Consider the following 17204-nt stretch of genomic DNA (forward strand, 5'->3'; position numbering starts at 1 on the left):
TAAACTGTCATATCTGCATACCTCTGCAAAGACAGTGATTATGCATGAATGATGGTGAAAGTGTTCCTTTTTTGAGTCACTTTGCCTCGGTGGGAGATGGCTAACATGTTGAAAAAAAATTGTATTATATTTAATGGCAAAGTAACAGTTCTTAAAGAAATTATTTAATTAACTTACTGTGCTTTTTTTGGCAATGTTGTAGGTGTGTATGTAAATGCTTTACATACTCAGCTGGCAGTCCCTTCTGTTTGTCTCAAATTTCCATGGAAGTGAGTAGATAACTAGGCAGGTAACATGTTTGCTTGTAATTAGCGGACAAAAGTCTGAGCATCCACCAGTCGTTATGCTTAGTGAAAAACATGAGTTGATTGCTCCTCATAAAATATATACGTATAAATATGGTACTGTAAGCAAAATTAAATTTTCCTTTCTGCATTTACTTTTCCTTGTATTTGTTGGAGAACTGCTGAGTCAGGAATTCTCTAATCAAACACTGAGTACAATTTCACTCTAAAATGTTCAGTTTTATTGCACTATAACACTGTATTCATCAGATCCTTTCAGTTTGGAAATAACTGTCAGTAGAACTGTGTGTGTGTTTTATAGCTAAACAGTCACTTGTTACAATTTTTTAAATATGATTTCCTTAGAGAGATTATCATAATGACATAATGTTGGATTATTTGTTTTTGCAGGGCACACTGGTAGCATGTCTAATGGGCATTCTGCAGCTGATGGGGGAGTCTCATTACTCAAAGCTGTGGGAAGCTCACATGATCTCGGGAACGCACCACTTACGTCACCTTCTTCATTCAACGATAGTTTTACTAGCTGATCTTGTAAGAGCAGCAGTCTTTCCAAGTGACTGGTTTGTCATGCGCATGGTTACCAACTACACCATTTTGGCAGCAATGCAAGAGATTGCACAACCTCTTATATCTACATTTCTTAAGCAAGGAAGATTTGACAACCAAGTAAGTAAAATGTGCTTAGTTTCACAGTTATGTATGCAATATCCATCACTCACAGAAATAGAAAGCTGACAGACTTTATTCTCTCAAATTAGATGGTAGTTTTTAAATGATTTGAGCTTTCAGTGCAGTCAGTCATGTATATATACTTAGCAACATATTCGTTTACCGACGCCTCGGACTTACGATGGGCTCTCTGACCAGTATGCATGCCTAAATAATGTATACTAGAGATGATTTTTCTCTATTCTGTTTATTACAATGTACAGTAAACTACTGTATAAACATTTAAAAATATTCCAGAAATATTATAAATGGTCCAAAGATGACATTAAAACAATATCAAAGATAGTTGACACAAACCCACTACCATTGTAGTATGCTCCTCACTTAACGACAAATTCGTTTACCGATGTGGTCTTAAGAACGTAACTCCATCATTAAGTGAAGAGAGGCTCGACTTCATGTTATCATTATCTATGCTTTTTAAGTCCCTTGTGATTTTGCATGTGATCATATTTCCTCCATTTCTTCCTTCCTCCATTGAGATACGATCAAGTTCTTGCATTCATTCATCGTAGCAACATCATGCACTGCTTTGCTAATCTGCCTCAACTCTTACTTTGTGTTACAGAATAGTCTAATATTGAAAGTTTGGTTTAATCAGGGGTGCAGATATTTTGAATTTTGTATCTATTCAAAGGAACTGAACATGAAAATCGAAAGGAAATTTTAAGAAAAATATAAGTGAAAAAGCTTGAAGTAGTGTGCAGATCAGTAAATAGTGGTACTTGCCATTACTTGTTGTTTTCCTCTTGTAAAAATGTGTGTATATGGGGCTGAAGAGAGTGCTGTGTATATGCTGTGCTTATTCACAGTAAGCTGTAAGAAAAGCATTTAATGATTATGTTCCACATAACTCAGTGAGTCTTATTTGCCTTGTAATGCACTGTCAAGTTTTTGATACCTTGACTGCACTTGGTTGAGAACTTGAACTAATCACTAATAGTTTCCAGTGCAAATGCAAACTACATTGACATGAACACAATAACCATCAGTCTTTTCCTTGATTTGTAGCAACCACTGTTTTTTCCATATTGGTAAATGAAAGGACATTTTGCAGTTCATCTCCAATATAATTTCTACACCAAACTGGTCTGCAAATGATTTCTCATCAGCTGCTTTAGCTCACTACTAAACTTATCTATGAGACCTATTAAAACCATGTAGCATTACCTGTTAATACTCAAGTCTCTGTACTCACTGTAACTCACCTAATGACCATTTAATCTGTTATAGCCTAATTAATCTTAAGTTAATTTTAAGTTTGCCCAAAATGCTCTGCATACAAGGGGCTTTTAGCATGTACACTCATCTGCTATATTACATTGTACAACTACGTGTCATAATAAAATATTATTATTGCTGAATTTCCTGGTGTTTAAAGAAATCTGTTAGGGCATCCTTGAATGTACTCATTGCTGGCTTTATCATTCATTTCATAGCATAAACACTGCTCTTAACCTTAAAAATATATCAGAAATAGGAACATCTTCACCATTTCTTTCTTAACAACCACATGTTAAATTTTCCTATTAGTAAAGGCCTTGGCACAATCAATATTGATATAATTTTTTTTTCTTATACACATTGTCCATTTACCACCAAGGTAGGGTGACCCAAAAGAAAGAAAGGAAACTTTTATCATCATTCAACACTTTCACCATCACTCATACATAATTACTGTCTTTGCAGAGGCACCCAGATATGACATCTTAGACGTCTATCCAAACTGCCAATATCCCAAGCCCGTTCTTTAAAATGCAGGCATTGTACATCCCATTTCCAGGACTCGAGTCCAGCTAACTGGTTTCCCTGAATCCCTTCACAAAGTATTACCCTGCTCATTTTGTCCCAAAAGCATTCGTCTCCATTCACTCCTATCTAACATGCTCATGTATGCTTGCTGGAAGTCCAAACTCCTCGCCCACAAAACCTCCTTTACCCCCTCCCTCCAACCTTTTCGGGTATGACCCCTACCCTGCCTTTCTTCTACAGATTTATACTCTCCAAGTCATTCTACTTTGTTCCATTCTATCTAAATGGCAAAACCACCTCAACAGCCCCTCTGACTAATACTTTTAGTAGCTCTACACCTCCTAATTTCCACACTACGAATTCTCTGCATAATATTTACACCACACATTACCCTTTGACAGGACATTTCCACTGCCTCCAGCCGCCTTCTCGCTGTAGCATTTACAACTCGTGCTTCACACCCATATAAGAGTGTTGGTATCACCATACTCTTATACATTCGATTCTTTGCCTCCATGGATAACTTTTTGTCTCCACAGATACCTCAGCTCACCATTCACTTTTTTTCTTTCATCAGTTCTATGGTTAACCTCATCCTTCATAAACCCATCCACTGACAAGTTAACTCCCAAATATCTGAAAACATTCATTTCTTCCATACTCCCTCCCTTCAATGTGATATCCATTTTTTCTTTATCTGAATCATTTGATACCCTCATTACCTTACTCTTACCTATGTTCACTTTCAACTTTTTACCTTACACACCCTTTTTTTTTATCATAATTCTTTTATCTCATAATTAATTTTCGAGTACAGTACCATACTTTATTGGTGAAAGTGTTACACATTTTCTTTTTTCTCTTCCGTTTTCTTAAGTAATTCCACTTTTCTCTCATTTGTATGGTAATAGGTCATACATTAAACTAAGCTTTTGCCGGCATGACCACTGGCACCTCTACCATGTTCTGGGTTATGAGGCTTGCTCTTACTTTTCACATGTTTATCATTTTTATTAGAAGGAACCACAAGTATTAACAATGCTGAGAAGATTTGTTTTGGGATTGTATCTGAAATTGATGGACAGTATGCAGCTCATAAACTTTAGAGCTTGACTGGCATGGGTGTCAACAAACTGTCAATGGGTGGGCGGGCAAGGGACAGCATGGGCCACAATGGTACCCTTTTCTCCTGAACACTGGTAATTGGAAAAAGAAAAAGCTGGAGACTAAGGCATTACTGTAATGTCTACTCTCACATCTTGCATAAGGCTACTTGGGCTGTTGCCAGGCAGTGAGTGGGAAATGATTGCCTTTCTACGCACACAGCCAAGTGTAGAGTATCAGAATTGGACTTAAGTAAATGACTATAATTTTCCGAGGCCAGCTCGAGAACTAACATTCCAATTATCTGAAATGTCAGATTATAAGTTTTTGTTATTTCACAGATGTATTATTAAACTGGAAAGGCTTGCTTTAACATTACAGTTTAATGTGGAATTAAAATAATATATCTAGCCAGTACAACATTGCTAAACCTCAGTTTGGAGTGAGCTACCAACTCTTGGTGCCACATTCTCTCCATAGAATGGTGGAAACTGCTGTATGTGTTATGTTACCTGTTAATGGTTCCAGGATCATCATCCCGGTGTGTCAGTTTCAGACCAGGTCTCCTAAGTTAGAAAGGACAAATTGCAGGAATAAGAACTCTTAAGTAATGCAGGAAAGTAAAGATAAGTGTATACTGATTTTAATAAAAGTTTGTAACATTTACCTGTCCTCTTATGTGTTTGAGACAGACAGACAGACAGACAGACAGACAGACAGACAGACACACACACACACACACACACACACACACACACACACACACACACACACACACACACACACACACACACACACACACACACACACACACACACACACACACACACACACACACACACACACACACACACACACACACACACACACACACACACACACACACACACACACACACACACACACACACACACACACACATATATATATATACATACATCCATCCATCTACCTACCTACCTACCTACCTACCTACCTACCTACCTGGCCAGTGAAAGTGACCTTCAAGGCAGAAGCGACTCGGACCAGGATCCTGCAGGAGAAAGCATGATTAAGGGACATGCCGGCATACAGGAAGGTGTATCTCGACCGCGACAGAACACAAGAAGAAAGGCAGAAACTGAGAGAGATGGTACAAAGGCGAAAGGAGGAAAGAGAGGGGATGGAGAAGACAGACAGGAGATCCCAGACCCAGGAAGAAGATCAAATACAGCCTCCCTCACAACTTCCTATAGAAACCTCCCAACCAGGTCAACCCCAGTGCAACCAAACACTCTAAATCAAAACACCCATGCCACATCCAATGCCCCCACCCACTACATTACAAACTCCACCCCCACAGCAACAACCCATAGTTCCTTACCAGGTCTCCCACTTCCCCAACCCCAATATACCTCCCAGACCACATTCTTAGAAAAGAAGTTGAAGGTGTGGTATACAAATGCAGATGGAATAACAAACAAGTATGAGGAGTGGCACGAAAGAATCAAAGAGACATCCCCAGACATAATAGCACTCACAGAAACAAAACTCACCAGAATAATAACAGATTCAATCTTTCCATCCGGATACCAAATCCTCAGGAAAGACAGAGGGAGGAGAGGGGGAGGAGGAGTTGCACTGCTCATTAAAAACCAGTGGAATTTTGAGAAAATGGAAGGAATGGATGGCACGGGCGAAAGGGACTACTTAGTAGGAACAATCCAGTCTGAGGGACATAAGGTGATAATTGCAGTAATGTACAACCCACCACAGAACTTCAGGAGGCCAAGAGAAGAATACGATGAGAGCAACAGAGCAATGATCGACACACTAGCCGAGGTGGCCAGGAGAGCACACATGGGGGGAGCAAAGTTACTAGTTATGGGTTATTTCAATCACAAGGAGATTGACTGGGAAAACCTGGAGCCCCATGGGGGTCCCAAAACATGGAGAGCCAAGATGATGGATGTAGTACTGGAAAACCTCATGCATCAACATGTTAGAGACACTACCAGAGAGAGAGGAGAGGATGAACCAGCAAGGCTGGACCTTGTATTCACCATGAGTAGTTCGGACATCGAGGGTATCATGTATGAAAGGCCCCTGGGAGCTAGTGATCATGTGGTTCTGTGCTTCGAATACATAGTTGAGCTCCAAGTGGAGAGAGTAGCAGGAATAGGCTGGGAAAAACCAAACTACAAAAGGGGGAACTACTCAGGCATGAGGAACTTCCTTCAAGACATTCAGTGGGAGAGGGAACTGACAGGAAAACCAGTACAAGAAATGATGGACTATGTAGCAACAAAATGTAAGGAGGCAGAGGAGAGGTTTGTTCCCAAGGGAAACAGAAATAATGGGAAGAACAGAATGAGTCCTTGGTTCACCCAAAGGTGTAGGGAGGCCAAAACTAGGTGTACTAGAGAATGGAAAAGGTACAAAAGACAGAGAACTCAGGAAAATAAAGAAATCAGCCGAAGAGCCAGAAACGAATATGCACAGATAAGAAGGGAGGCTCAGAGACAATATGAAAATGACATAGCATCAAAAGTAAAGACTGACCCGAAGCTGTTGTACAGCCACATCAGGAGGAAAACAACAGTCAAGGACCAGGTAATCAGACTGAGGAAGGGTGATGGGGAATTCACAAGAAACGACCAAGAGGTATGTCAGGAGCTCAACACAAGATTTAAAGAGGTATTTACAGTGGAAACCAGTAGGACTCCAGGAAATCAGAACAGGGGGGCACACCAGCAAGTGCTGGATGAGGTACATATAACCAAGGAGGAAGTGAAGAAGCTGCTATGCGAACTTGACACCTCAAAGGCGGTGGGACCAGACAACATCTCTCCATGGGTCCTTAAAGAGGGAGCAGAGATATTGTGTGAGCCATTAACAAAGATCTTCAACACATCATTTGAAACTGGGCAACTCCCTGAGGTATGGAAAATGGCAAATGTAGTCCCAATTTTTAAAAAGGGAGACAGACATGAGGCACTAAACTACAGACCTGTATCACTAACGTGTATAGTATGCAAGGTCATGGAGAAGATCATCAGGAGGAGAGTGGTGGGGCACCTGGAAAGAAACAAGTGTATAATTGACAACCAGCACGGTTTCAGGGAAGGAAAATCCTGTGTCACAAACCTACTAGAGTTTTATGACAAGGTGACAGAAGTAAGACAAGAGAGAGAGGGGTGGATCGACTGCATATTTTTGGACTGCAAGAAGGCCTTCGACACAGTTCCTCACAAGAGGTTACTGCAAAAGCTAGAGGATCAGGCACACATAACAGGAAAGGCACTGCAATGGATCAGAGAATACCTGACAGGGAGGCAACAACGAGTCATGGTACGCGACGAGGTGTCAGAGTGGGCGCCTGTGACAAGCGGGGTTTCACAGGGGTCAGTCCTAGGACCTGTGCTGTTCTTCGTATATGTGAACGACATAACGGAAGGGATAGACTCAGAAGTGTCCTTGTTTGCAGATGATGCGAAGTTAATGAGAAGAATCAAATCGGATGAGGATTAGGCAGGACTATAAAGAGACCTGGACAGGCTACAAGCCTGGTCCAGCAACTGGCTCCTTGAATTTAACCCTGCCAAATGCAAAGTCATGAAGATTGGGGAAGGGCAAAGAAGACCGCAGACACAATATAGTTTAGATGGCCAAAGACTGCAAACCTCACTCAAGGAAAAAGATCTGGGGGTGAGTATAACACCGAGCATATCTCCTGAGGCGCACATCAATCAGATAACTGCTGCAGCATACGGGCGCCTGGCAAACCTACGGATAGCGTTCCGATACCTCAATAAGGAGTCGTTCAAGACACTGTATACCATTTATGTCAGGCCCATACTGGAGTATGCAGCACCAGTTTGGAATCCACACCTAGTCAAGCACGTCAAGAAATTAGAGAAAGTGCAAAGGTTTGCAACAAGACTAGTCCCAGAGCTACGGGGATTGTCGTACGAAGAAAGGTTGAGGGAAATCGGCCTGACGACACTGGAGGCCAGGAGGGTCAGGGGAGACATGATAACGACATATAAAATACTGCGCAGAATGGACACGGTGGACAAAGACAGGATGTTCCAGAGATGTGACACATACACAAGAGGTCACAATTGGAAGTTGAAGACTCAGATGAATCAAAGGATGTTAGGAAGTATTTCTTCAGTCATAGAGTAGTCAAGTCGTGGAATAGTCTAGAAAGTGAAGTAGTGGAGGCGGGAACCATACGTAGTTTTAAGGCGAGGTATGATAAAGCTCATGGAGCAGGGAGAGAGAGGACCTAGTAGCAATCAGTGAAGAGGCGGGGCCAGGAGCTATGACTCGACCCCTGCAACCACAAATAGGTGAGTAAATAGGTGAGTACACACACACACACACACACACACACACACACACACACACACACACACACACACACACACACACACACACACACACACACAAACACAAACACAAACACAAACACAAAAGATCTGCAATCTGACACAATGCATTACAGTGCCCAAAATCTGTAGGAAAGTATATGTATATTTTACCTTATTTTTACGTAGAAACTTGAAATGTGTAAGGGTGAGATAAAGAATTACTCAATTTATTTAAAGTTCTTAGCAGAATTAGGCTTTAAATTTATCCCATCAAAAAATTTATATTAGTAAATTATTATAATTCTAGATTGCACTCATTAATTTGTTACATTTCATGAAAGTTTTATAACTTGAAGTTTGAAAAAATGCAACCATTTACAACAATATCCAAATATGTCTAGGTCATAAAGTTTACTAGAGCGATTTGTATGTTTGTTTCATTATTGTTAAACAGCAGAATATACAATAATCCAGTACATGTGTGTATCACCAACGCAGGATGTTTTTAAAAGTTGTGTTCATATATTTTGAGGTTAAGGTCACAAATAGGGGATATATGTATATCATTTACAGTCATGAGTGCATTGTATATCTATTCTGGACACTTTTTAATTTTTTTTTTTTTTAACAAGTCGGCCGTCTCCCACCGAGGCAGGGTGACCCAAAAAGAAAGAAAATCCCCAAAAAGAAAATACTTTCATCATCATTCAACACTTTCACCTCACTCACACATAATCATTGTTTTTGCAGAGGTGCTCAGAATACAACAGTTTAGTAACAAGATTTATTAATGAAGCTTTTCTTGGTATTTCAGCTCTGGAGTAGCTATTTGAATCTGGCAGTAGGATTTCTAACTCAACCATGCTTGCAATTAGAACATTTCTCACAACAGAAGCGGCATAAAGTGCTTGAACGTTACAATGACATGCGAGTTTTAATGGGATTTCAGATCCTTTCAATGTGGCGTGAACTTGGTAAGTACCACGTAACCAAAATTTGTCACATTCTTGTATTTTGAGCACAGTCAACAATATTCTTTGAAAATAAGTATGGTGGCCATTTCATTATCCAACCTATCAGGGGCCAAAGTTTTGATGACATTTTGGGGGGGGGGGGGGCAAAAATTTTTAGTTTTATTAGAGAGGCCAGTAGAATACACATGTGCTTGCTTTTTTTTTTTTTTTTTAAATTGTTGAAAAATGTTAGCATTTAATAGTATACTATGAGCGAAAATACAACTTGTAAATAGCATGAAAAAAATAACTCATTTCTTGACTGATTTTCACCTCAAAAATATTAGTCAACTACATGTGTACCAGATTGTGTTTTTCTGCCTATTCCATATAAAATCCTTGTTGTCTAGCATTACTAATAGATGGAATAAAATGAGATGGTGCTTTTCAGTGATACTGTAGTATCTGTGACTGTAGCATTCAGTCTTAATTGGAAATGCAAGAATAATTATTTTTCAATATTTAAGTACTAAATATTGGTTTCTACATCTAAATTATATCTAATCAGCATACATAAAAGTTTTCAGTTGGTAAAATATGAGATGATCTGTGGTAACAACTGTTTTTTTTATATCAATTCATTGCAGCATATGAGTATATTTACCATGTTATGACTGCCCATCTATTAAGTCAACTCTTACAGATATTATAGCTGAAATAAATTTTCCAATTAATGTTCTTTTCCTACTCATTTGAAATAAAAAAATCATACCAACAGAGATTGATCTTATAACAAGATGAACCCTCATGTTCCATTCTGTATTGTTTTCAGATGATCATCGCTTGCACTTCATCCCAGGGATGGTTGGTCCATTTTTGGAAGTAACACTGGTTCCTGAACCTGAGCTTCGTAAAGCTACTCTTCCCATCTTTTTTGACATGATGCAAGCAGAGCAGCAAGCGAAGGGTAGCTTTAAACAGGTGAATATAATATTATGCAGTGTTTACTTACATTATTGTTATTGTGGCAGTCTGAGAGTTTTAGAAGGTAACAGAATATGGTGCAGTAATGGTTGAAGCCCCCATATACTTGGATTGGTTTTGGATAGATTTCTGGCCTCAGACTGGGTTATGGTGGTAAAAGAGACCTTAAAACCAATAAGAGACATGTCACAAGGAGTGGTAGATCAAGTCTCTACCACTCCTTGTGCTGAATGATCCACACAGGTTACCACATAGTGAAATAAAGTTGTCTTGGACAGTTTTTAAAATGCTAAGTGATTGCCTGGCAGACTGATTTCATTTCAAGGGTAGTTAGCTTTTTTTGTAGGATTATATCTTTTATTCCTAGTTTTCTTTGTTCTCTTATATAATTTTTTTTTTCTTAAGTCGGCCATCTCTCACCGAGGCAGGGTGACCCTAAAAGAAAGAAAATCCCCAAAAAGAAAATACATGTACTCTCATCATCATTCAACACTTTCACATCACTCACACATAATCACTGTTTTTGCAGAGGTTCCCAGAATACAACAGTTTAGAAGTATATACGTATAAAAATACACAATATATCCCTCCAAACTGCCAATATCTCAAACCCCTTCTTTAGAGTGCAGGCATTGTACTTCCCATTTCCAAGACTCAAGTCCGGTTATATAAAATAACCAGTTTCCCTGAATCCCTTCACTAAATATTACCCTGCTCACCCTCCAACAGCTCGTCAGGTCCCAAATACCATTTGTCTCCATTCACTCCTGCTTGCTGAAAGTCCAAACCTCTCGCCCTCCAACCTTTTCGAGGCTTTTCATTTTAATGCATTTACACTAGATTGTAAAATTTGTTCATGGATGTACTTCTCTGACCTTTATCTGTTAAATGTTCCAAATTTCTCACATTTCTTAAACACCTCTCAGTTTATTCCATTACTGAAATTTTCTTAAGCAAGTAATTTATCAAACATTTCTTCTTTCTTATTTCATTCATAATAAGTGGTGTGGAATTTTATGTTAATATCATACCTCAATTTAGGTTATAGTGTCATGATTTCAATGTTGTCTGCTATCTTATTGGGGAGAAGTATCCTTTCATTATCTTCAGTTACTGACTAGTTTGCCTAGGGTTCATTTACCCTTGAAAGTTTAAAATCCTGTTAAAGACTACCTTTATAATGCTGTTTAATGTTGGTAACCACAAGCATTACTCAAGGTCTACCTAGACTTTGTTCTATCTGGAAGTTTTCTCCTTTTTAAAAGAAAGATCTGTTTACAGTAATCATAATTAATTCACTTGAGTCAAAGTTTTTGTGGGTTTTTCTGTAAATTTGTCATCATGTGTATTAAAATAATAATTTCATGACTGTTTTCTTACTAAGCTTCGTTTTTTATAGTGTACATTTTTTAAAAAACAAAGCACAGATGTTTTAAAATGGCTGGGAGAGTACTCTTAATAAACTTCTGTGGGAAAGAAAGTTAAAAACCAACAAGCTGATAAAAAAAGGCATTTTTATTGATACACTGTTTCTCATGGAGACCAAGCTTTTTCTTATTCTTCATGCCAGTCATTATCTCAGTAAAGGTTTCCATTCTGCCGTAGTCTCTTCATGAGGTGTAATAGCGGTGAGCATAACTGTAAGAGGTAAATAAAAAGATTAGTGGGCTTGCTCTCTGAAGGAGGAGTGAGGATGTTGCAGTTGGAAGGTAATTGTTATTTTAACATCAGCACATTTTTTAAAAAATGACAGTTGAAGGAATGATGGTGAATGTGATTTCTTCTTTGGGTCACCTGCTTTGGTGGGAGGCAACTTTTGAGGTTAAAAAATAAAAAAAGTACTCAGTGTGAGACCTACAAAATAGTTCATGGAAATAAAATAGCAATGTAAAACAGTTAAATAATTAAAAGAAACTCATTTAAACAAGTTTTGAATACGTAATGGATTAGTAGCAGTAATAAACATAATTTATATGGGGTTTTAGTAGTTTTTTTTATTGTTTTAATTATATATAAAGTTGCTAGAATCAAAGATTTTATAAACCTCCTTGTAAGTATGATCATTGAATTCGTCATATTGTAAAACTGGCTTTTTTTTTTTTTTTTGCTCTGCTTCATCAGTGTTTAAGAATATGTTAGTAAGATGGTTATAGTATATAAGAAAATTATTTTACCAAGTTTACTCTGTATATGGTAAATATTTTTTAAATTTTGCAGGTTGAAACAGAGTTAATAGATAAACTGGATATCTTAGTCAGTGAAAATAAGGGAGATGATGAGTATCGTCAGCTGTTTAATACTATGTGAGTACGTGAGCCATCATGTTATCTTTTTCCAAATAAACGTACAGAAGAATGGGCCATATCACATGACAATGACTTCTCAGTCTTATTAACTGCTCAAGGGAGGTTCCTTGATGCCAGTGAGAGGCTCTTGCTCCAAGAAACTGGGCTTGAATTCCCTTTCCTTGGATCAAACCTGGATGCCTCCCATTTCCCCATGCATTGTATGACCCCTATATGTTTAGCATTTCCCCATGCATTGTATGACCCCTATAGTTTTAGCATTTCCCCATGAATGTAAATATTAATAATAAACTCTGTCTTGTTAAATATCTGCAGTGCTTTTTTTTAATAGAAGTGAGCATATATAGTACACACATACATGCGCGTGCGCGCGCACACACACACACACACATGCACAGTAAGTAGTCCTTACTAATCCTAGCATGAAGTAAGACACGTGTCTCTTGCCTGTTTATTGTAAAGGGAATAGAGCAGCAATACTTGTGTCTTAATCCTTAAACGGTCCAAACGTATATATACGTTCACGCGCATAGCGCCCCAAACGTATATATACGTTTTCTGTCATTCATTCAACATTGCCACAATAAGCCTGAGTCACCTAGACATGAGAGAATGGGTGTGCGCACTCATTGTGTGCCATATTAAAATAATTGGGGATGCCTGGGTACCATATGCTCTTTTTTCCTTTTAAAAGAAAAGATTTTTTTTCCTCAAAAAATTTGGGGCGCTACGCGAGTGAACGTATATATACGTTTGGACCGTTTAAGGGTTAAAATATACAAAAAAAAAAAATGGGAAGAAGGTTGAGGGTGAAGTTAGAAAGGAGCCTAGGGATGAAAGTAAGTTATTGTCTAGACTGAAAGATTGGCTGTCATAGTAGGGGGATGGAGGAAGAATGTATTTACATATGTGGGAGTGAATGTATCTATAGTTGGAGTGTGACTGTGTGCAAACAAGTGGTGGTAAATTACTAGTATAGGAAAAAAGCACTATATATTATTACAAGAGTTAGCTTGTAGATAAAGTGCTGTAATAATGAAGGGTCTCCTTGTTACTGTCTTTTTCACCTGTGGTTGTGTCTGAAGATGGACATATGAAATATGAGTTAAATTATTTAGTACATTTCACGAAAGTAAAAGTAGATGGATTGTTGACTATGTGGGAAAAAGTTTATCATTGAATGAAAAAAGGGAAATGTACCATAGTAGAGTGGCATCAAGACTTGTGTGGTAGTTAAGCATGGTTGTTGAATGCTGCAGTGATGAGGATACTCTAGGCTGTAGAAATGCTGATTGTGAATGATGAATGTACCAATTAGAAGATAGTGTAATGATAGGAAAGATGTATAAAGTTCTCAGTTTCCATAGCAGGAAATACATGATTTATGTTAGTGGAATGCATGCCATAAAAAAAATCTAGTATGCTGTGTACAGAATGTGAATGATTTGTGTTCTATATATTAACTAACCAGTCTCTATTTTTCATGTTTTATCTCCCAGGGAACACTTAAGTGCAGTGTAAGTTGACATTATATACTGGTTTAAGTTGCATGTTATTGTAGAAATTTTTCTGAAATCTTATTTAAAATTTCAGAATATTTGTAGCTTGAGGATTTTGTTTACCTTTGATAATTTTCAGTTGTTTTTATTATTTGTTGGAATGCTCTCAGAAATCTTGCTGCCCTTGTAGGATCTTGCTGCACTTGTAGGATCTTGTTCTTGCAGGATCTTATTGTTCTTGTAGGATCTTGTTCTTGCAGGATCTTATTGTTCTTGTAGGATCTTGTTCTTGCAGGATCTTATTGTTCTTGTAGGATCTTGCTCTTGTAATGACTGCATAATGTGGGATCTTTCCCAGACATTTCACTCACCTCAACATTGTTGTGGGATCTTTCCCAGACGTTTCACTCACCTCAACATTGTTGTGGGATCTTTCCCAGACGTTTCACTCACCTCAACATTGTTGTGGGATCTTTCCCAGATGTTTCACTCACCTCAACATTGTTGTGGGCTCTTTCCTAGACGTTTCACTCACCTCAACATTGTTGTGGGATCTTTCCCAGATGTTTCATTCACGTCAACATTGCTGTGGGATCTTTCCCAAACATTTCACTTACCTCATCATCGTTGTTATGTCATCCATAAACAAGTTTAACAGGGATGCAGGACTTTCTCTCCAGTATATTAATGCAAATTAGTATCATACCAGAGAAGTGGAAGTTGATCAGTGTGAAACATGCAGTAAGCATGTTTCACACTGATCAACTTTCACACTGAGCAAGTGTGGTAAAGAGAGAAGAAATTGTATTGGCATGATTTTAATAATAATGGACATTTCTGTAACCAGTTGCTCTTTGCTGATGACACTGTGCTCTTGGGAGATTCTGAAGAGAAGTTGCAGAGGCTGGTGGATGAATTTGGTAGGGTATGCAAAAGAAGAAAATTAAAAGTGAATACAGGAAAGAGTAAGGTTATGAGGATAACAAAAACATTAGGTGATGAAAGATTGGATATCAGATTGGAGGGAGAGAGTATGGAGGTGAATGTATTCAGATATTTGGGAGTGGACGTGTCAGCGGATGGGTCTATGAAAGTGAGGTGAATCATAGAATTGATGAAGGGAAAAGGGTGAGCGGTGCACTCAGGAGTCTGTGGAGACAAAGAACTTTGTCCTTGGAGGCAAAGAGGGGAATGTATGAGAGTATAGTTTTACCAACGCTCTTATATGGGTGTGAAGCATGGGTGATGAATGTTGCAGCAAGGAGAAGGCTGGAAGCAGTGGAGATGTCATGTCTGAGGGCAATGTGTGGTGTGAATATAATGCAGAGAATTCGTAGTTTGGAAGTTAGGAGGAGGTTTGGGATTACCAAAACTGTTGTCCAGAGGGCTGAGGAAGGGTTGTTGAGGTGGTTCGGACATGTAGAGAGAATGGAACAAAACAGAATGGCTTCAAGAGTGTATCAGTCTGTAGTGGAAGGAAGGCGGGGTAGGGGTCGGCCTAGGAAAGGTTGGAGGGAGGGGGTAAAGGAGGTTTTGTGTGCGAGGGGCTTGGACTTACAGCAGGCATGCGTGAGCATGTTTGATAGGAGTGAATGGAGACAAATGGTTTTTAATACACCTACCATCCGACTTACGACCGAGTCTGGTTCCGAGAAACCGGCTGTAAGTCAAACTTTACTACTGAATATCAACAAAACATTTTTGTAATGACTTTATTTTATTGTTTTTTTTTGGTATTTCACGTTTTACTTTACTTTTTATGCTGTTAGTACTGTATTTTATACTGTAAGGTTTAGGATAAATACTTTGTACAAAACAAATAGTTGTTTATTTCCCAGAAATTTGGCATAAAAAACACTGTCGTAAGTCGAGTGGTCGTAAGTCGAGTGGTCGTAAGTCGAGCAGGTCGTAAGTCGGATGATAGGTGTACTTGACGTGCTGTTGGAGTGTGAGCAAAGTAACATTTATGAAGGGATTCAGGGAAACCGGTAGACCGGACTTGAGTCCTAGAGATTGGAAGTACAGTGCCTGCACTCTGAAGGAGGGGTGTTAATGTTGCAGTTTAATAACTGTAGTGTAAAGCACCCTTCTGGCAAGACAGTGATGGAGTGAATGATGGTGAAAGTTTTTCTTTTTCAGGCCACCCTGCCTTGGTGGGAAATTTTAATGAAATTTAAAAAAAATTTTGGAGTGAGTTAAACAAGCCTAGGGAAAGTATGGCTTTGTCAGTTAAAAACAGAGTAGGGGAGTAGTAGATGGGGAGATGGAGGTATTAGGTAGATGGCGAGAATATTTTGAGAAACTTTTAAATGTTGAGGAAGAAAGAGAAGCGGTAATTTCATGCACTGGTCAGGGAGGTATACCATCTTTTAGGAGTGAAGAAGAGCAGAATGTAAGTGTGGGGGAGGTACGTGAGGCATTATGTAGAATGAAAGAGGGTAAAGCAGCTGGAACTGATGGGATCATGACAGAAATGTTAAAAGCAGGGGGGGATATAGTGTTGGAGTGGTTGGTACTTTTGTTTAATAAATGTATGAAAGAGGGGAAGGTACCTAGGGATTGGCAGAGAGCATGTATAGTCCCTTTATATAAAGGGAAAGGGGACAAAAGAGATTGTAAAAATTATAGAGGAATAAGTTTACTGAGTATACCAGGAAAAGTATACGGTAGAGTTATAATTGAAAGAATTAGAGGTAAGACAGAATGTAGAATTGCGGATGAGCAGGGAGGCTTCAGAGTGGGTAGGGGATGTGTAGATCAAGTGTTTACATTGAAGCATATATGTGAACAGTATTTAGATAAAGGTAGGGAAGTTTTTATTGCATTTATGGATTTAGAAAAGGCATATGATAGAGTGGATAGAGGAGCAATGTGGCAGATGTTGCAAGTTTATGGAATAGGTGGTAAGTTGCTAAATGCTGTAAAGAGCTTTTATGAGGATAGTGAGGCTCAGGTTAGGGTGTGTAGAAGAGAGGGAGAATACTTCCCGGTAAAAGTAGGTCTTAGACAGGGATGTGTAATGTCACCATGGTTGTTTAATATATTTATAGATGGGGTTGTAAAGGAAGTAAATGCTAGGGTGTTCAGGAGAGGGGTGGGATTAAATTATGGGGAATCAAATTCAAAATGGGAATTGACACAGTTACTTTTTGCTGATGATACTGTGCTTATGGGAGATTCTAAAGAAAAATTGCAAAGGTTAGTGGATGAGTTT

At 38.7% G+C, this 17204-nt stretch overlaps 1 protein-coding gene across 4 annotated transcripts in view; it reads left to right on the top strand.

Moving 5' to 3' along the window:
• Positions 1-17204, top strand: part of spg (dedicator of cytokinesis spg) — a 312850-nt gene that overhangs the window by 142782 nt on the left and 152864 nt on the right. For 2 of the 4 annotated variants that reach the window (XM_070102877.1, XM_070102879.1), the window contains 5 exons: positions 696-974; positions 9063-9222; positions 10034-10182; positions 12403-12488; positions 13991-14008. In XM_070102877.1, coding sequence (XP_069958978.1) covers positions 696-974; positions 9063-9222; positions 10034-10182; positions 12403-12488; positions 13991-14008 — 692 coding nt within the window. The remainder of the gene's footprint in view (positions 1-695; positions 975-9062; positions 9223-10033; positions 10183-12402; positions 12489-13990; positions 14009-17204) is intronic. The other 2 variants (XM_070102878.1, XM_070102880.1) reach the window with 1 other exon arrangement.

Source organism: Cherax quadricarinatus, chromosome 83 (genome assembly GCF_038502225.1).
Source record: "Cherax quadricarinatus isolate ZL_2023a chromosome 83, ASM3850222v1, whole genome shotgun sequence".
NCBI lineage: Eukaryota > Metazoa > Arthropoda > Malacostraca > Decapoda > Parastacidae > Cherax > Cherax quadricarinatus.